The 20,913-nt window shown below is 39.8% G+C and overlaps 1 protein-coding gene across 1 annotated transcript in view; it reads right to left on the minus strand.

Annotated features, from left to right (window-relative positions):
• Positions 1-509: 509 nt before the first annotated feature.
• Positions 510-20,913, minus strand: part of TSHR (thyroid stimulating hormone receptor) — a 127,908-nt gene continuing 107,504 nt past the window's right edge. The window contains exons 10-11 of the mRNA XM_045517286.2: positions 6,074-6,262; positions 510-4,093 (exon numbers count right to left, since the gene is read on the minus strand). Of these exons, the coding sequence (XP_045373242.1) occupies positions 2,680-4,093; positions 6,074-6,262 (1,603 nt within the window). The 3' untranslated portion in view covers positions 510-2,679. The remainder of the gene's footprint in view (positions 4,094-6,073; positions 6,263-20,913) is intronic.

Raw genomic sequence — 20,913 nt, forward strand, 5'->3', positions numbered from 1 at the left:
ATCTTCTTTCCCTGACTTTTACTTTATTGCCACTCTCCTGGTGCTACCCTGTAATAGACTCTCTTCTTCTAATTGGCTGCTTTTGATATGCAGTATGTTAGCCATGGAGCAATAGAGCAAGGGTCAAACTTTGAGGGTGTTTTGAGAGATACTCCTTTGAACAACATGCATAAACTTTAGGGCATGAATTTTGTGACATCTATTGTGACTGGCCTGAGACTACTGTTCCTCACTGATTTGGGTCTATCTTTAGATAGTTGAAATCACTAGTATGAGCTCAGTTGGTATTTGGGTCTATCTTTAGATAGTTGCCAGATAAACTGAACTCTGACCAGGTCTTTCAGATTTATTATCTTCATTAGAGCACTATATAAACTCCTAGTCTCAATACTAATCATTTGTTTTCTTTTAGATTCATTGCCTGTCAATGAATCATAATTCATTTTGCCGAGAGTAAACTTTTTTCACATAAAGACCATTTACAACCAAGATACAATGTTACACTTAAGTGATTTGTAGTCAAAGATTTATTTATTAATATGGATTTATTAGCCAACGTGCCAGTTTTTTCCCATCTTTACTTTTAACACATATGGTGGTAGCCCTAAAAGAAGCTCACAGATTACAAAAAGCAATACTTTAGGACTCAACACAATCATTTCGATCATTTCATAGGAAGAAAATTTATTTCATGTTGCAAATGCAAGTTTTAGCAACAATCCTGTAGAGGTTACTTTTCTAGGACTGATTCCAAAGCATTATTTCAGCTACTCAAGATAAAGCATATTAATTATCAGGACATGATATTCCAAAATGGCACAGCTGAGAAACACATGTCAAAAGTAACACATTTGTTTAATTTCATTAGTTACAAGTGAACTGGTGGATAAGTCATGATTTTCGGTGTATATAATACTTCTACTCAGACATCCAGGTCTCAATGATAATCAGGAATAGGTATGGCTATTGAGAGATTCCAGGTGAGTTGGGGTCACCATATCTGGGGACCCACTGGGCCTACTAACCCTGCTCCACAGACTTAAAACAACAAAAGCTTTTAATACACGGTTTGGTTTTAATTCATAGTGTGGTTCCTGAGCATTGAGAAGCAAATGCCGTCACTGCTTGGGATGAAATTAAGGGGCTACCTTGATAGATAACCTAGAGAGTAGATCTATAGGTAAAAATCCTGTTTTAAGTAAGGGAGGACTGTTGGGGAATAGAGATTCCATGTCCAGTGGTCAACAAGGCTGGAAAGAGCTGGCAGGTTCAGAGAGAAGAAACCTCTCTTGATTGCTTTAGTATTGTACTGTGGGTCAGAAATGGCTAAGTAAAGAAACCAATCCCTGAAGACAAGTTAAATGTTTTCTTAACTCTGCACAGAGAAGTAGTAACTCCAAATAACCAGCATTTGTAAAACCACCTTTTATTCTATTATATAAATGCCAGTCTGTTTTTGGCCTGATAATCATAGCTATGTAGATCTAGTAATTAGATGACTGACTGAGCCCCAACTCAATATGGTCACTCAGTAGAATTTCTGGTTCAGACATCATAACCAAAATATGAAACAAACAAAATTTCCTGGGTCATATGTCTAGGCTCCGAAGAGGAGACGGCAGCTCTATAAGACAGGAAAAACCGATTCTGCATCCTTACTGTTTTTCTTTCTCTTTGTCACGAGTGTATTTTTTTTTGTAATATATATATTTTTATTGAAGTATAGTCAGTTTACAGTGTGGTGTCAATTTCTGGTGACAACGTATGTTTTGAGGGAATGGGATATACCTTAGAGATTTAAAACTGGAAGCAGCCATCAGGCTCCTTTATTTCTACAGACTTCCGAGGCCCACTAATTCACCCAAGGTCCAACAGTTAACCGGTGTCCAGCCTGCTTTACTAATCAGTGGGTGATCTAGTGCACCCTGCTCATAATTCCCACTTGTCGATATTTAGAAATACTTTCTAGAGTTCACGTCTTTAATACCAGAAGACTGGCCAAGAAGAGCAATTCGGCCTTTGCTCAGCCACAGCAGCTGAAATCTTGCCAGTTTTTCCAGGACAACACATAACAGTTGGATCACATCAGGTAGATTCTTGTGAAGAGATGATTATGTCTCAGAGTCCAGAAAAAAACAACTCAAAGCTAAGCCTTACCCTTCCTTCGTGTCTCAGAATAGCTGTTCCTTGCATGATGTCATGTTTGACTTTCCAGTTTCAAGGAACTCAGACTCTCTTTGGATGCATGAGGGAACGTGAAATTGGACTGAGCCAATGTGGGGCCCGTTTTATCTTTTGGTCACCAACCAAGTTAATAACATTTGCCATTTGCTGAATCTTTAGTATGAAATGCTATATAAAAGTGAGAAAGCTCAATGCCAACATGAGCTCAGTTGGTATTTATTAAGCATTTTACATGATGTCATCTCTGCACTTAGCATCAAGCAAATCTTCTAGAGAGTATAGATTACTTTGATATCACCTGGGCTCAGACATGCTGATACGGCCTCTTCCTTCTTGGAGGTGATGATTAGATTAATGCTAGTCCCTCTCCAGAGACGAACTCTTGCCCCACAGAACATGACTTGCAGAAGGGTTAGGTCAGCTGTGTGCGGAGTGTGTCAGTGGTTGGGATGTGTATGTTCAGGAGACTAGCCTAAGTCCCCTACTGCTGTCAGCTTACAAAGCTGTTTGCTCATACCCTTTTGAGATTTGGTCCCACTTATTTGGGGTTAGATGCGAGTTTTCAAGCAGTTCATAGTCATCCTGCATGTTGGGGAGATTTTGCCTCCTGTCCTGGGTTACCTTTTGGACCTGAATACCAGTGACGTTCTTTGGGGAAACTCTCTGACCCCGGTACACCTGAGCCTTGCGTTTACAGATGCCCAACTTGCTGAGCAGGATAAATACATCCCTCTGGAAGGCTTTGGTGAAAATGGCATAGAGGAATGGATTGGCACAGGAGTTAAGTGGATAGAAGAGAACCAGCAGGATTTTGGAGTTGGTCACAGTGATGAGAGGCTTGTTCATAAGTGCTGACAGAGCGTAGAATGAGATTGGGGCCATGCAGATGAAGTCAGTGAAGATCAATACAGCCATCCTTTTGGCAATTTTGGTGTCTTTGTCTCCTGGGTTGTACTGGGGATTTCGGACTGTGATGTAGATCTTCACGTAACAGCAGCAGACGATGATAAAGGCAACTATGTTGAGCAACAAAACAAGGATAATATAGGCCAGGGCAAGCGGAGTCTCAGTGTCCATGGGCAGGCAGATGCTGACCTTCGCATAGCTGCTTATTCCCACCAAAGGGAACAGGGCGAGCAGGAAGCAGCAAACCCAGCCCCCAACCATGATGGCGCAGGCGTGCCTGAGGCGGATCTTCCGGTCCAGGCGCATGGCGAAGGTGATGGCGTGCCAGCGCTCCAGGGTGATGACCGTCAGTGTATACACCGACAACTCACTGGCAAAGACGGTGAAGAAGCCAGCTGTGTTGCACCCGGGGCCTGTCTGCCAGTCAATGGCGTGGTTATAGTACTCAGACTGAGTGTAGAGGTCCACAGAGGCGATGAGAAGCAGATACATCCCCATGCAGAAGTCCGCGAAGGCCAAGTTGCACATGAGAAAGCGTGGGACAGTCAGTTTGTAGTGGCTGGTGAGGAGGATGACCAGGACAAAGACGTTGCCCAGGAGAGCCAGCAGACTAACAAACCACACTACGATTCTTAGGAACTTGTAGCCCATTATGTCTTCGCACGGGTTGAACTCATCCGACTTGGGAGTGCACACCATGTCTTCGCTGTCCCCACACACGGTGTAGTCGTAATAGCTGTCAAAGGCCTGCAGGGTCTCCTCCTGGGGGTTTTTGAGCTCTTGGCCAAAACCGATGATCTCATCCTCTTGTTCTTCAAAGAAGACATAATAATGAGAGTTGCTGTGGGTATCCTGGAACTTGGAGTTTTCCTTGTACCCAGCACTGCTGTCACCCAGATCCTCTTCATATTCTTGGTAGAAGGGGCCATTTAAAGCATTCACAGACTTCCTCTGACGCAGGCTCCGAATAGTGCTCTCGTTACACATTAAAGACTCAAGGATTCTGCAAGGCAGCAGATACAAGTCACCACTTGCTGAAAATCCATTAATGGTCCCCTCATCTCTTACCACTTAGTATGATATACATAATTCTACAAGATTTTATATGATCTGGTCAGACCTGTCTCTCCTGCATCATTTCCTATTTCTCCCCTCTCCAAATGTGGTCCAGGGACACTGGCCCTTATCTCTCATCAGCAATCAGTTCAAGAACAGCAGTGATTAAAAAAAAAAAAAAAAAAACCATGGCTGCTGGAGCCAGTCTGCCTAAGTTAGGACCTGATTCTACCATTTTCCAGCTGTTTCACCTCGGGAAGGTCTATGGACATTGGTTCATTCATTTGTAAAATGGGATAGCGACAGTATCTATTTCCTATAGGGTTGTTAAAGGATTAGATGAGCTTATTATTTTAAAACTCTTACAACAGCACCTGTTAGTGCCATGTGTATGTTAGTTATTGTTACCATTATTATTATTCCTATTCAGAGCTTTAGAACTCCATGTCCCCTTTGCCTAAAACACTCATGACTACCTCTACTCATTACTCCGTTTTAAACACAAATGTTCTTTCCTGAGAAGAGCCTTCCTTCGTCTTCTTAAATTGTCTGACCCTTGTGTATGTTTCCCTCACAGCACTATCTGATACTTTCTTATTCCTTTGCTGTTTCTTTTCTGACTTCCCCTACTAGAATGTAAACAAGATGCAAGAGGGCTCTTGTCTGTCCTGGTCATTGTGGTGGTTAGGACGGTGCCAGACACATAATAGATGCTCAATAAACATTTATTGAACAAATGACTATCTGAACACTATCGTGCAGGCATGCTTATGGAAGAAAGTTTTCTTTCTTTTTTTTTCTAGCCCAACAGACTGACGTCAAATGGGATTCTTTAACTAGCTTCAGCTGCTGAGCAGATTCGTCTGTTGAGCTCTGGGTAAAATGCCTGACGGACTACGTGTCCCAACCTGCTTGGAGATGAAGGAAAAATCTAGACCCGGCCCTCGAGGTGCAGTTCAGCCTCCCGCCCATCCCTGGCCCTTTCCTGCTCAGGGCTGCGTGGTATCAGCAGAGCATCCCCACCCCCCACTCCTAGTTTTCTGCAGGTGTTATGCCCACACTGGCCTTCTCTGCACAGCTACTCAGCTTTCCTGTTTGCTTCTGCCTCCACAGCTAGATCCCAACTTATTTCCAACTGCCAGTTTGAGTGCAGAAAATCACCCAGCAGATGATATGTAGAAACTGAGAGAAAGAGTAAGAGATAAATGAAGGTGTTGTTAAGAGAACAGGGGACTGCATGAGACATAAAGGGGGAAATAACACAGCGTAAAAGTGTAGGTGAAGACAAGATTCAGAGAAAGCACGGAGAGAAAAAGAAGGCCGTCCCTCTTTCACAGCCTGATTATAAAATTACACATATTATAGCTAGTATTTATTGAGAGCTTACATTCCAGGTCTTTGTGATAGGTGTTTTTAACCCAGTTTCTCATTTAATCTTCTCGAAACCTCTGTAAGTGGCAGCATTTATGATCTCCATGTACGAAGGCTCAGGGAGGTTAAGTGAGAGGTTAAGCTGGAATGACACAGCTAGGAAGTGGCAGAGCTGGGGCACAAACCCCAATGCGTGCGTTGTTCCTGGATTAGTCCTCATAGTTGTGGCACCAAATACGTGTTGTGTCTGGAGGCCAGAAATCACGTCTGTGTAATCTCTAGAAGGTTCTGCATGATCTGGTCATTCCTGTGTCTCCTGCATCATCACCTAATCTCCTCCCCTCCTCTGCTGCGATTCAGTGACTCTGGCCTTATTCTTATCTGCAGCCTCCTGGCCTATGGAGTCGTCGTGTCCTATGAATTTCATGTTTCTGTCAGATGCTTCCAAATTCTTCCCCACGTGGTTTTAAAACCATAAAGCTTCTTCCCCAAACCTAGAAATTAATTCAATTTCCACCAAGGCCTTTTGTCACTTATTCCAGATACTGCCACTTACCCTCTGATTTTCTTCTGATTCTTAAAAGCACAGCAGTGGCTCGGATAAGAAAGGTCAGCCCGTGTGAGGTGAAGGAAACTCAAGGAAAGAGGAAGTTTCTTCAGAGTCCAAGTGTTTCTGGCTATCAGTTCCTTCAGGTGTTCCAGGCCTTTGGATGGCAGGGCAGCAATGCTGGTGTAAGAGATGTCTCTGGGAGGGAGAGAACAGAGTAATTCAGAGAGAGCTGAGCAGCCAGGGCCTTCTAGTTCTTGGCCAGAAGGTCAAACAGGGCTGAGATTCTTGGGGAGACAGCATGATTCCTTCTGCTCAGAGTAAATATGTACTCAAGTTTTTCACGTACAGCCACTCACTGGTCTAAGGAGGGAGATTTTGCTTCTAATTTGATACGTTGCAAGGGGCTCCCATTTTTATTGCTTGGAATGCCAGTATCTATCAATACAAGTAATAGTTCAGTATCTCCCATTGCAATACATGCAAACTCCTGGAATCAGAGACAGATGTCAATTTTACTCTGGAAAACTACACCATACAATTATTGAAGGGTCTCAAGAGGTAAGAGAAATAAATTTGAACAGGCTCAAAGTGACATAAATTTCTCAGTCTCTGGGGACTGGGGTTTTAGGATTGATGAACTGCTCATTGATATGGATCAATACCAGTAATGTGAAAATCTTCTCCTAAGGATGCAGAACTTGGGAGTCATAACCAGTTACACGGTGAATTCATGACTCAGAACAGTCTTGCCACAAATTCTTTAGAAGGCTGTAAGTGTATTCCTGGAAAGAAAACTCCCATATCTACACTAACAATCTGAAATGAGATTCAAGTCACTTCTGAAAACAATGTGTGTTGGGGTGAGGCTGGGGACAGTGTAGATATTAGCATTAGTTACTAAAGCAGAATTAACTCATGGCTTTTAATGTGACATTCTGTGTTCTTTTTTTCAGTCCCACAGAGTCCAGGTTACATATCTCACTCACCATTTTTATTTGCATTGAATAATAGTTTGAATAGGACTACAGATATTTAACCTAAAATCTCTTATTTTATATTTTATCAATTAAAATATTAAATATTTAATTACATATTCCTTATTTTTATAACCATATTTTAAATATTTCATGTAATTGGTAGTGACTGATTAGCGAATGAATTCCAATATTTAAACTTCTGCTCCATATCATTGTAATTACACTTAGCTGAGATTTATATTCTCAGGGTTCAAGGCTGCAAGAAGTTGCTACTTGATTTTTATAAACATGAAGCTTGAGTATTTTTTTAAATTAAAGTATAGTTGATTTACAATATTGTGTTAATTTCTGGTGTACAGCATAGTGACTTTAATACATATACATATATATATATATATTCCTTTTCATATTCTTTTCTATTAAAGGTCATTACAAGGTATTAAATATAGTTCCCTTATAGTTAAAATATAGTTAAATTTTTCAATTTTGTTTTTAGAGTGAGAAGACTATGGAGAGTAGCCATCAGCGGTTAAGGGACCTGAGTTCATTCATGAATACAGCCATATGGATGGAAGCCCTCAATCTGGAGGGCCCCCGTCTTTCTTATTGACTCTGGCACGTTCCACAAAGAGTTCATCAAGCAATGGGCACTGGGCTTCATGAGAATTTGTCTCTAGCAAGTATTTACTCACAAAGCAGACCGTAGCTGAGCTGTGCTTGGCAGATAGTTTGAAGTCTAATCGTCTAGGTCATGGGAACCATCTCCAGTTAAGTGTCTAATGAAAGTAACAGGACCTGAATTTGGAGAGAGTACATCCTGCAGGGTTATGTACCGGGCAAGAATATCACCAAACTTTAATGATGCCAGGAAAAAAAGACGAGCCAACTGATATTTGATGTCATAGGAAGAACAAATTGCTCTTCAGAAGCAATTATGTGCTCTAGAATCACCAAATACTTGAACATCAAACACTGAAATTTCCCTTTTTTTGTGAGATATTTTGTTATTATTATTTACAACTAACATTTGATGAATTAAGTTGCAAATTAAATAAATACTAATCAGCTTGCCAATGTTTCAGCAGCAATTGCATGTCTCTTCTCTGTTTGCTTGTAACAAATGTGGGCTTTTCCAAAGGTCAATACGTAGAAGCTGATCCATTATAAATGTGTAGTCACATCTGTAAATTGGTAAATGAAATACATCTAAGAGCAGAAAGATTAATTTACTGCTTAAAAGGCAGTTTAATTAATTTATTAATACTGAATTAAAAATAACAAAGGCCTAAAGGCTATAAGTTCCAGACAGTGAGTTTGTCTAATTATTTGTTTAAAAGAATTTAAAACCAGGATATGCATTTATTCAATGAGTATTGACTGATTGTTTCCTGTGTCTCCAGTACAGTTACTGCTAGAGCTATAGCAGTAAACTACACGTGCAGAAATTCCTGCTCTTCTCATGCTTACATTCTAGTGGGGAGAGAGGGACAATTACAATGAAAAAGCAAAACACATAGTATATTAGATGATGACAAGTACCATGGAGAAGAGTAACACAGAATGGGGGAGAGGAAGAGCCCAGAGGCAGGGTCACAATTAGAGACAGGGGGAGGTGTCAGGGAAGGCCTCATTGAGGCGACAGTTGAGTGAAGGTCTGAAGGAGGTGAGGGAGAGAGCCCCGTTTATATCTGGGGGAAGAGCATTCCAGGCAGAGAGACCAGCATTGCAAAGGCCCTGAGGTGAGGGTGTACCTGGTATTTTTAAACAAGCAAGGAGGCCAGTGTGGCTGGAGTTGAGACAATAGGGAGCAGGTAGGAAATGTGGGAGAAGAACTCAGAAAGGTCCTGGGGAGACAGATCAGATGTGGCTGGAGTTCTTTGTCTTTTCATCAGAATGAGATCAGAAGCCTTCAGAAGAATGGTATAAACTGAGTTATTTTAAAAGGATCAATCTGACTACTGCTTTGGAAGTAAGCCAAAGGGAGCAAGGTGTGCTAACATGGAGACCAACAAGAGAGAGGACGGTGCCTTGGACCAGAGTGGTAGCGGTGGAGGTGCTGAGAATGGTGGGAGTTTGTATAGATTTAAAAGGTAGAACCAATGGTATTTTCTGATGGATAGGATATGAGGTATGAGAGAAAAGGGGGTCAAGAATGACACCATGACTTACGGTCTGCAGCTAGAAGAATGGAGTTGCCTTTCTTGAGATGGGGAAGGCTGCAGGTGAAGCAGGTTTGGAGGGCATGATCAGGAGTCCAGTTTTGGACAGGCCAAGTTTGAGATGTCAATTAGACATCCAGGTGGCTGTGTCAAGTAGACAGTGTGTTACAAGTCTGGAATTTGAGAGAGTTGTCTGGTTTGGAGATTTCTATTAAGGTATATCACAGGCATTATGTGAAGCCATATGAGTAGATGAGATCACCAAGGACGTGGATGAAGATAGAGGTAGAAAGAAGATTAAAGGTGGAGCCCCAGGGCACTCCAACAACAAGAGATTAGGAAAGAAGAGGAAGAACCAGAAAAGGAGCCTGGGAAGGGCAATCAGATGTGCAAAGAAAAACCAAGAGAGTAGTGTCTTGGAAGCCAAAAGAAGAAGGTGTTGCAAGGAGGATAAAGTCATCAACAGAGTCAAATGCTTCTGAGACACGAACTAAGAATTGGCCGCTTGATTTAGCAACTGTGGAAGTCACTGGTGACCTTGAAAAGAGCAGTTTTGGTGGCATGGTGAAAATCTGATTGGCACGAACTTAACAGAGATTAGGGGAGCGAAATTAGAATTCTAGCCAACTCTTTTCTGATGTCTTCCTGCAAAAGGACACAGAAGTAGACAGGGAGTTGAAGGGATATTTTTAAATTACAAGATTTCAATATATAGCCCTGGAGAATGTCACTCTAAGTGAAGTAAGCCAAAAAGAGAAAGAAAAATACCATACGATATCACTCATATGTGGAATCTAAAAAAAAAAAAATTTATATATAAAACAGAAACAGACTCACAGACATAGAATACAGACTTGTGGCTGCCGGGGAGGAGGGTGGTGGGAAAGGATAAACTGGGAGTTTGAGATTTGCAGATACTGACTGGTATATATAAAATAGATAAAGAAGTTTATACTGTATAGAACAGGGAAATATATTCAACATCTTGTAGTAGCTCATGTTGAAAAAATATGAAAATGAATATATATTCATGTATGACTGAGAATTGTGCTGTACACCAGAAATTGACACAACATTGTAAACTGACTATAACTCAATAAAAAATGCATGTTTAAATGTAAACTGTTTTATATTACATACATCACATTCTTCATTACATTTTTTATATCTCATGAATAATGTTATATTGATGACATGTCCAAATGATAATTTTGATATATTGGGTCAGATAAAATATATTATTAAATTAAAAATAGATACATAGCCCTAAAAGATAAAGAATCTTTTTAAGATAAAAGAACACCTAAAAATAATAATAACTCTTTAAAGTCAACAAACATTCAATCAGTGTTCCAAGAGAGGCTGGATCCAAACAGAACTGGGTATTGCAGCTGATTGCTATGTCTCTTAGGTATCTTTTAACCTATAGGCTAAAGCAATATTGTTTACAGTTGGGGGAAACTATAACATGTTTGAATGTTGATGGAGGATAATCCAGTAAAGAGGAAAATATAGATGCTATGGGACAGAAGGGAGAGGGCTGCTAATGCCTTAAAAAGTGACTTAAAATGCAGGAGAGATGACAGAAAATGTGGACATAGATAGAGGAGGATGAGTAGATGTGGTGATGGGAGCATGAGGAATTCTCTTCTGATTGATTTTATTCTAAATGAAATGGAAGTCAAGATGATCAACTGGGCGTGAAAATGAGAGAGAAGGACTAGAGTACTGAGAAGAGGGGAGGAGGCGTGACATGTTCATTCAGGGGAGTGGGAGAGCAGCTAGGTAAATGGGGTGCTTTTGCTACAGCACCTAGGACCCACTTGGAGTGAATGACTTAAAGTGAAACAATGTCATGCCCACCTGTTGAAAGTCAGGGCCCACATCAATGGGTAATTAGATTTCACCAAGGTAGGGTTTTCCCAGGCAAGGATGATAAGAGAGTGGGGCAAGGTAGTTAGTTGACTGTGTATGCAAGTCAGTGCTTATAATGATGGATCATGGAATTTAAGCTTCACAAGGAAGGAATGAAGATACAGGAGAGGTGAAAGGCAGTGAAATATTATTAATGGATTGTAGCTCCTAAACGGACCAAAGAATTAAAGGAATGAATGTATTAGAAGAAAACAGATGGAAAGACAGCAGGATGTTTGAGATTGAGATTATGAAAGGTTTGTAGTCATTAGTAATGACATTGGTAAGACATGGAAGTGAAGTCTAGAGGTCAAGCAGAGGGCACATTTATTGGAGGAGTGGAAGTCAGAGGCCAAGGTATAGGAAAGAAGATCCACATGGACATTGAAATCACCAAAAATTACAGAGCAGCAGTGTTAGAGAAGTAACAGTGAGTCAGGAGCTGAAATCTTCAAGAAATGAGACAGAATGACTTTGGAGTTCATAGATAACAACAAGAAAGATGTTTGGGCATTAACGTCTCAGGGCATGAGAGTCAAAGTTGGGGAAAGGCTTTACGGAGGATGAGGGATGATGATCCAAAAGCAACGATGAAGAGGCAGGAAGACATCTGCCTCAACTTAATTTTATATAAGTTGTTAGCATGTTTTAAGATTAATTATGCTACTTTAAAATCCCTTAAAGCTGTCAGTGCCCACAAATAACTGTCTTTCATTTTTTCAAATGAGGATTGACTTGCAACATAAATTTGTAGGTTGTTCACACGTAGTACTTAGCTACTATGCTTGCTGATTTCCAGAGAACCCATAAAAAGAGATGTTTTTACTGTAACTTTAATGTTAAGACAAACAACTGAGGAACAGAAATGTAAAATGATTCTTGCCCCATCTATTGCTTTGGCTTGAAATTACTCATCATTCATCAAATATTCGATGAGCCACTGCTATGTGCGAGGCATAGTATCAGGCACTGGGGTTACAACTGTGGGGAAAGATAGACAAAAATCCCTTGTACTGAATTTGTATACTAATGGCGGGAGAAAGACATTTACGAAGTCAGTAAATGTCTAAGATGTCTAGAGTTTCAGAGGGTAATAAGCATTGCAGAGGAAAATAAAGCAGGAAGTGGGATGAAGAGTGATGAGCAGCTTCCGATTTAAATAGGGAATTCAGGGAAGATTTAAGTGAGAAGCCTACAATTAAGCAAAAACTTGGAGGTGAAGGGGCAAGCCCCATGGATACCTGGGGAAGGAGCACCCTAGACAGAAGAAACGGCTAGCACATGACCCGTGAGGCGACAGCATGCCTGGGGGACCTGTTCAGTGTGGCTGGAGTGAGGGATGCGGAAGGATGTAGGAGGTGGGTCAGAGATAACGAGTCAAGGCTGGCGGACAAACAGCATAGGTCTTTGAAGGCTTTTGTGAGGACTTTGGCTTTTTTCAGACTAAGATGATCAAGAACTGGAGGGGTTTAAGGAGAAATTTAAGAAAATGATCAAGCAATGTTGGAGAATTACAACAGGGGCAAGAATAATCTTCTGTGAAAGGGGTTGACCTGAAGTGCTAGGAAGAGACAGTGTTTCTGAGTTAGTTTTGGGTTTGCATCGTAACGTCACCACTTACGGCCATGTGACCTTGGGGACTTACCTGACAGCTCTGCACCTCAGTTTTCTCATTTATTAAATAGGGATAATGACACATACTATTGAATAGTTCAAAAGACTCAAGGTGATAAACTCTCTGTGAAGAACGTAGCACATCGCTGAGCCTCAAAAAAGGCTCCTACTATTAATAAGAAAATGCCTGTCTAAAGATTCAGATGATCATAAATTACCAATCTTTTCTTGAAGTCTCTGTGTACAAACAAAATTGCCTTGTAACTCAAATATCACTGTTATCCTCTTTTTCTCCCTCTTGAGCTTGCATAATTACATTTCATTTCAGCCTATAGCTTCTATGACCTATGAAATCTCCTGGAGTTTGCTGTCTCAGCAAAATGGATTGTAAATGATAAGCTACCTGTATACTGTAATTCAGTAAAGTCAGAGCTCTTCCTCACAATAATGAGAGGAACTTTAGTGCCAATAGGCAGATGGTGAAACACAAATTTATCCTTCTCCTTCGTGCTGAGTCCTCTCCCCCTACCCCCAGCACACATATAAAATGACCATCACCATAGCGGCATAGGATCAGCCTCAGTGCCACCTGTGAGAAATGAGAAGTCCACTTTCTTTTAGAGTTTTTGCTTCCTTTAGACTCAGAAGCAGAACATAATTAACAAAGTGGATTTCAGAAACTTGGCAGAGATAGTGTGTCAGCAGGAAAACCCTTAACTGCCTTATTTCCTTCCACCTGCTCCAAGAGTAAAAATCCCAGAAGACTCAGCCATATTTACTTGGGAAGAATTGAGTGCCTAACTGTACACTGTAAACTGCTTCTTGATTTACACTTGTGAGTTATTTATTGAAAAAAATCAATCCCAGGTTGATTCACCCCTTCTATCAGCCTGTCGCCAGCATCTTTTAGTTAATTATAAAATCATTGAGTAAAACTCGCTACACAACAGAGTACACGTGATTTTTGCCTCATCTCTCTGGGCCTAGGCAATCTCATTTCTCTTCTTTTATCACACAAATAATTGAAACTTAATGTGGGTCAAATCACCAGAAATTATAAGAGGAGTGGTGTGGAGAGATCAGATTCCTCTGGGGTTGATAGTATACAATAAAATAATTTATGTAGAAATGTTTAGCACTGAGACCAGTAGGCACTCACTAAAAGGTAGATTTATTTACACTTAAAGTTGCAAAGAAAAAAATGTGCTCTGACTTGCTTTTTATTCTGAAGATCCATTACTGTTGAGGGCTCTTGGCTAAGGAGCAATGATTTGTTAATTAAACAGTTCAGAACTTACTTGGTTCAGATTTTTTTTTCTAATTTTTTTCAAAAATTTCTAGTGTTGTTTTCTTGGAATTCAGACTCAGCAAAAATTCTTTTATGTTCTATCAGTTTTGGTCAAAGCAAAAAGCCCTTAACCAATTAACTTTGGCAAAACCGAGTTACAAAAAACAGTTAATGGAACTGTGAATTATTCTGTCTTAGAGTTGCAATCATCCTAGTTTACATTTTGGCTTGGCATGGATAAAAAAAAACCTGTATTCAGACTGAGTCCCCTGATGTAAAATGCATGATCATTTGAGGCCAATGCTCTAGGACAGTGGTGGCTTTGGGCTTTGGAGAACTTCCCTTTATTTAAAGTAAAAATGTTTTGAGGATGATAGCTGCTGAGCTTTCAGTCAATTGAAGAAACCCAAAGGTTTGCACGACTTTGAGGATCTTTGCAGTAACTACATCACCCCTCTCCTACCAGAGCCATCCTGCTACTTGGGAAATGTTCTGAAAATTTCTCAATAGCTGTCAAAAGTAACCTTATCATTAGAGATTGTTGTGACTTGAAATATCAACCTTCTTCTCTCATATCAATGGCTAGGTAGTAAGAGATGCTACTGGTCAATAAATCCGGATGTGGGGGGAACCAAGTATCCTGAGTTGTTGACCTAAATCCTCAGGTCTGAAGATTCCTGGGGCTGAAGTAGACTATCCTTTTGTTTTTAGCAAGAAGCTGGCACGCACACATCTCTGGAAAGGCAATCGTCAGCTCTTTCTCTCTAAATTCTTCTCTGACCTTCCTTGCAGCTCTCAGTGACTCCACAAAATGGTCACAGACCCTGTCCTTTGCTGTGCCTCTGGAGACAAGGGTGTGTGACTTAGGATGATCTGCTTTGGGTGCTTCCCCAGTAACCCGGCTCCGTTGGCATGCGTCTGTCTGTGCCCCAGCCAGGCACGGCGAGAGGTCTGTTTGTCTTTGCAGCTCATTTCACAGCCTGAGAGTGGAGCAGCCTAACAGACGAACCTCCTCCAGTTTTCCACCCCTAGGAGGTTCCCTTCCTCTCCAAGAGAGCTGCTCCAAAGGCTCTGCTGGCAGGCACAGAAAGGAGGGCGAGGAACGGTAGGCTCAGTGTCCCTCCCTCTGAGGGAGGTCCAGTGCCTGCCAAACAGCCAGGTAGAGATGAGTGGTCCGGGTGCAGTGGCTGGGACAGAGCTACCCAGGGTTGATATAGTTGGGGCCCAGAATGGGCAGAGGCCAAGGAGAGAAGGTGTGGAGGTGAGTGGAAGAGGGCCACACACCGTAATGGATTATGCAGCTATTACTCACATCCCCATGGTAACCCTTCAGTGGGTCACCCTTCCCTGCTAAGTCAGGTGTTGTTCCCCACAATATGATTCCAACACAACACACTTCAGACACTATCCTTTGGCCCAAATTACTTTTTTTGGGTTTGTTGCTGTTGCTCTTAGAATATAGCCCATATTTTCCTGTAGACTTGCGTTTGTTCTTTCTCTTGTAACTCTCGTCTGTTGCCATTCTAGCCCTCATCTGGAGCCCGTCCCAAATTCCACGTCCTTTAGTGAGGCCTTTGCTGGTCATCCTAACCCGCAATGGTATCTTGATTCTCTAAATACTTCTTATGGCTCTTTTTACATTAAACTTTGAGTTACTTATTCACATTTCTCCTGAATTTGATTGTAACCTCTTTCAGAGTAGAGGCTGGATCTTATTCTTACAATTGGCCTTGGAGTTCAGTAGGTGCTCAGCAAAAATGCCTGCAGAATAAGGGAGTAAATGAACACCCTGTGTGCGTTTGTTTCAGATTAGCTATTTCTCCCTAGAAAGCAAAAAGGAAATACTAGGGGTAACAGAGGACTGGTAGTTAGGATGAAAAAATGGACTTTATTCAGGCCAAAAATTTTGCCCAGGACCACAACTCAAAAATAAAATGGCAAATATTCTAATTTTAAAAATGGATAAAATATTTGAACAGACTCTTGACAAAGGAAAAATGTAAAAATGGCTAACAAGTACATGAAAAGCTCAACATCATTAATAATCAGGGACGCACAAAGTAAAACCGCATTGAGATATCACTTGACACCCAGTCGCATGGCCAGAATAAAAAAGATGGATGATACAGTGGCTTGGCCGGTGTAAAACTCTCCTCCTTCACGGGTGGGAATAGAAAATGGAACAATCATTTTGGAAATTAGTTTGACAGTATTTCCTATAAAGTTAAATACACATCCATCCTGTGACCTGACAATTTCCCGCCTAGATTTTTACACTAGAAAAATAAAAAGATACGTGGCTGTCTATGGGTGGGTAGGGCATGAGAGAACTTTCTGGGTGATGAAAATGTTCTAAGCCTTGACTGAGGTAGAGTAACACAGTTTTGCCAAAACTTATCCAACTGTACACGTTAAAACTGCGCATGTTATTGTATGTAAATTACACCTCAATAAAAAAAAATAATTTTGCCTGGAATCAAATCTAGAAACTCATGTATTCAACATGCATGTGGACTTCAGGCATGCCAGAAAGAACCCTGCCACAAGTTTTCAGCCATAAATTAGTCTGACCTTAGTGAAGAACATTAAGAGTCAAAAGAAATCCATAAAAGACTTATTTTCCTCTAAACCAAGATGGCAGTGCTACGACTCTTAGATTTTCAAACGATTAATCTGATCAGCAACTAGCAACAATAGTTTATTTTTGAAATTTGTTTTTGTTGATACATGTAATGCAAACTCAAGGATATTATCACAGAGATTTCCTCATCTTAGGAGTTACTTATAATAGTAAGTGGGACTATCATAATACAGACATTATCAACAGTAAGTTAAATGCTTATTAGAGTGAGTTACATAATGTAGACCTTAGAGAACTCTGGTTATTATGGAAGGCATTACATTTCAGTGTGTTCTTTCCTTTGGGATTATAAACACCAGGAGCTTCACTTTCAAAATAAGATGAAAAGAAAACAAGATAATAAAAAGCGAAAAGTATAAAAATAGAAAATGAGATTGCATACCTTGTTTAAAAAATCCGTAAGTAAAACCTGTTATGAAGCTAAATTAAAAAGGCTTTTAAAAAATTAGTAAAGATTGGAGACGAGATCTCATTTTAGATGTTGCACTTGTTTTAAATTAGATTCTTTTTTGAGAAATGACCTTGAAAAAGGGTGGTAAACTAAGTGGGCAAATTTGACTGTTTTTGTTGACTGTTAGAGATAATTGTATTCATTCACAAATATCTTTATGAATGTATCTATCCATCTATCTATCTACCTACCTATCTTTCTGTCTATGTATGTATGTACGTACGTATGTATGTATGTATGTATGTATGTATGTATCTCTCTCTCTCTATCTATCTATCTACACACACACATACATATATATTCCAGTTCTCTTCTCTTTAGATGAAGTTTAGGATTTTCCAAGTTAGGCTTTTTGTTTTTTAACTTTTTTTTATTGAGTTATAGTCATTTTACAATGTTGTGTCAAATTCCAGTGTAGAGTACAATTTTTCAGTTATACATGAGCATTTTTTTTCGCTGTGAGCTACCACAAGAGCTTGATATATTTCCCTGTGCTATACAGTATAATCTTGGCTTTTACACCAAATCACAGCCAAATCATGGCTATATAATATTCAGTTGCAATTTATCAAACATTTATTGAGTACTTGCTGTCTTCTCTTTTGAAGTACGGGGTGGATTACAAAAAATATAAGACAGTCTATTTCCTATAGGATCTTAAAATCTAGTTATGGGGAAAAGATATGGGGGAAATAAAGTGATGAACATTTTGACAAAAGTTCAAGACAAGAATTGAAGAGATGTCTCAAGGCCATGCATGATTAGTTAACAGATGCATTTTAAGACAGATACTTGGAATTTGAGGACTGGAACTGTACTGTGATTTGTTTCTGACTTTCCTCCTACCGGCCCCTCATTTGTCCTCTCTTCCTATGCTTTGTGGCATTCTCTTTAAATTTAATTTAAATTTTTATTAAAATAATGTGTGGACCTATTTTATAAAGCAAATTATGCTAGAAGCTTAACACACACAGCAGACCTCTGTGCAGCCCTTCCCTGCATTCTGCTTTCTGATGTCCCAGAAGCAACTGCTTTCAACTTCTGGTATTCTTTGCATAGTTGAAAATATTTCTTGATTTATTGGTTTTTGATTCATCCACTGACTCTCTACTCTGGAAGATGAGAATTTAGCTCTCTTCTATGACCTCACACATACATCCCCCTGACCCCTCTATTTTCCTGAACTAATTTTAAGGACATATTTGATTAAACCCACATCTAGTATTCTGGTTATTAAAAGTCTGCATAGTGTGATTTCATTTTATTTCTTTTGTAACTTTTTTTTGTTTCTGTATGAGATGTCTGTTTCTCTTTTTTTATTTACATAATTTGGTTTGAAGAACCTCTTGCTGAGTCTTGTCACATGCTCTGAAGTTCTTAACATATCTCTGAGCGCTCAGTTTTTCATACAGTCAATTCTGTCAGACAATCTATCAATCCCTCTTTGTAGAATCTTCTCTTGGAAACTTCCTTCAGCCCTGATTAGACATCTTGGTCTCAAGATTCCCAGTTGCTCCCTTTTTGGTCATCCTAGGAAATCCATTTGACACTTTTCTGTGTTGATCACTGTTTCTGAATTCCTCATTTTCTATTAGTCTATGGGAAATCAAGTTTTTGAGACCTTCATGTCTGAAAATGTCTTTATTTTACCTTCACCTTTTATAGACAGTTTGGAAATCACTTTCCCTCAAACTTTGAAGGGTGTACTCTATCATCTTCTATCTTTCGTTGCTACTGCTAAGACTGATGGATGGCATTCTGCTTATCCAGCCTTCACAATAGGACTTTCCTCTTAGAAGCTTCTAGTATATTCTTTTTATCATAGTACTGTCATATTTTATGACATACCTCCATGAGCCTTTTTTCATTCATATGGGTTCTTTATGGGTATTTTTATTCTGAAAACTCATTTCCTTCATTTATGGAACTCTTTCTCCGCAATTTTCTTTTTTTTTTTAATTGAAATAGAGTTCAAGTACAATATTAGGTTATTTTTAGGTGTACAGCACAAAGATTCAACATTTAAATGCATTACAAAATGGTCACCACCTGTCTCCATAGAAAGTTATTAAAAGAGAATTGTCCATACTCCTTATGCTGTATATTACATATCCGTGATTTATTTATTTTATAACTGGAAGGTTGTACCACTTAATTTCCTTCACCTGCTTCCACCACCCTCTCCTTCTTTTTCCTCTGTATCTGTGAGTCTGTTTTCATTTTGTTTGTGTTTTAGATTCCACATGTAAGTAAGATCATACAGTATTTGTCTTTCTCTGTCTGACTTATTTCATTCAGCATAATACTCTAGATCCATTAATTTTGTCCCAAATGACAAGAATTCATTCTTTTTTGTGGCCAATCCTCCATTGTGTGTGTGTGGGTATGTATATATATATATATATATATATATATATATATATATATATATGCCACATCTTCTTTATCCATTCGTCTGTTGATGGACACTTAGGTTGCTTCCATACCTTGGCTATTGTAAATAATGCTGCAGTGGACATAGGAGTGCATGTATCTTTTCAAATTAGTGTTTTCATTTTCTTCAGGTAAATACCCATATGTGACTTTGCTATAACAGCCATCTTGCTCCTCCTCAAACATGCCAGGTGTGTCTTCACCTGGGGGTCTTTGCATTTGTCTAGAATGATCTTCCTTCATATAGTCACATGACTTGCTCCTTTATGACCATCAGATCTTTTCCCAGTTGTCACCTTCTCAATGAGGCTTTCCCTGACCACCCTTCAAAGTGGTGACCCTCCCCTATTAAAGCTCCTAATGAAGAGTCCTGGGCTTAGTGAGGGCTCAGTAGATGTTTACTGTACATTTTCAAAGGCTGACTAGGACGTTTCACCACACGGATGGGAACGGGTAGGAATGAGAGGCAGAGTTAGGGGAAACTCCAGGCAGATGAGATGACTAACTAAGAGCTAAGTTCTGAAACCAGAAATTTAGAAATTATTCATATTCTTATAATATTTGAGAATAAATGATTTAACCAAAGGAGAAGATACAGGGGAGAAAGATCCAGAGCCCAGGACTGAACCCTACTGAAATATTGGGGCAATGAGCTCTAGGGGGAGAAATCGAGAGGGAGTGATCAGAGAGGTTAGGAAGGAAAAGAATAATGACGTGTCAAGAGTCAGGAAGAAGCGAAGGTAATGGTAACATTTACCTCATATTAAGCATATAGGAAATGCTTTGGATTTACCTTCTTACCTAAGCTTCACTGCTTTTAGTTATCTTGTTTTGACAAATAAGAAAACTGAGACTTGCATCTCACAATTAGTGATGGACCCAGGAATCAACTCCAGGTCTAGCCCCTAATCTAATTCACGATTCACAACCTGGCATGCCTCTCGGAAGCAGAAATGGCGTTTTCAAGCAGTTGCACATCTGCTCTTAACCTGGTTAGAGAGCCTTGTAAAAAAAAAATCTTACCAAAACTTTCAAAACAACTTTGAAGTGGCACGAACAAACAGGTAGTTTAATTTACCACTTCCAAAGAATGAGAAATGGACACCCTCCCTTAAGGACAACATACTACAATATCTTTAAAATGTGGCTGCTATTTCAATGCCATAGCGTTTACAAAAGTGTGATTCAAATATTTATTGTATAATGTATTATTTCACAAACATTTCAGAGCTAGTACTGTGTTTCAGGCACTGTAATATGAACTAAAACTGTGGAAAGGAAACAAACATAGCCCCTGCCTTTTGGGAACTCCTGGAGAGACAGAAACATGTTACTAGTGCTGTGAGATGCACACAGAGAGGTGATGGAG

The sequence above is a fragment of the Camelus bactrianus genome, chromosome 6 (assembly GCF_048773025.1).
Source record: "Camelus bactrianus isolate YW-2024 breed Bactrian camel chromosome 6, ASM4877302v1, whole genome shotgun sequence".
In the NCBI taxonomy this organism is placed as follows: domain Eukaryota; kingdom Metazoa; phylum Chordata; class Mammalia; order Artiodactyla; family Camelidae; genus Camelus; species Camelus bactrianus.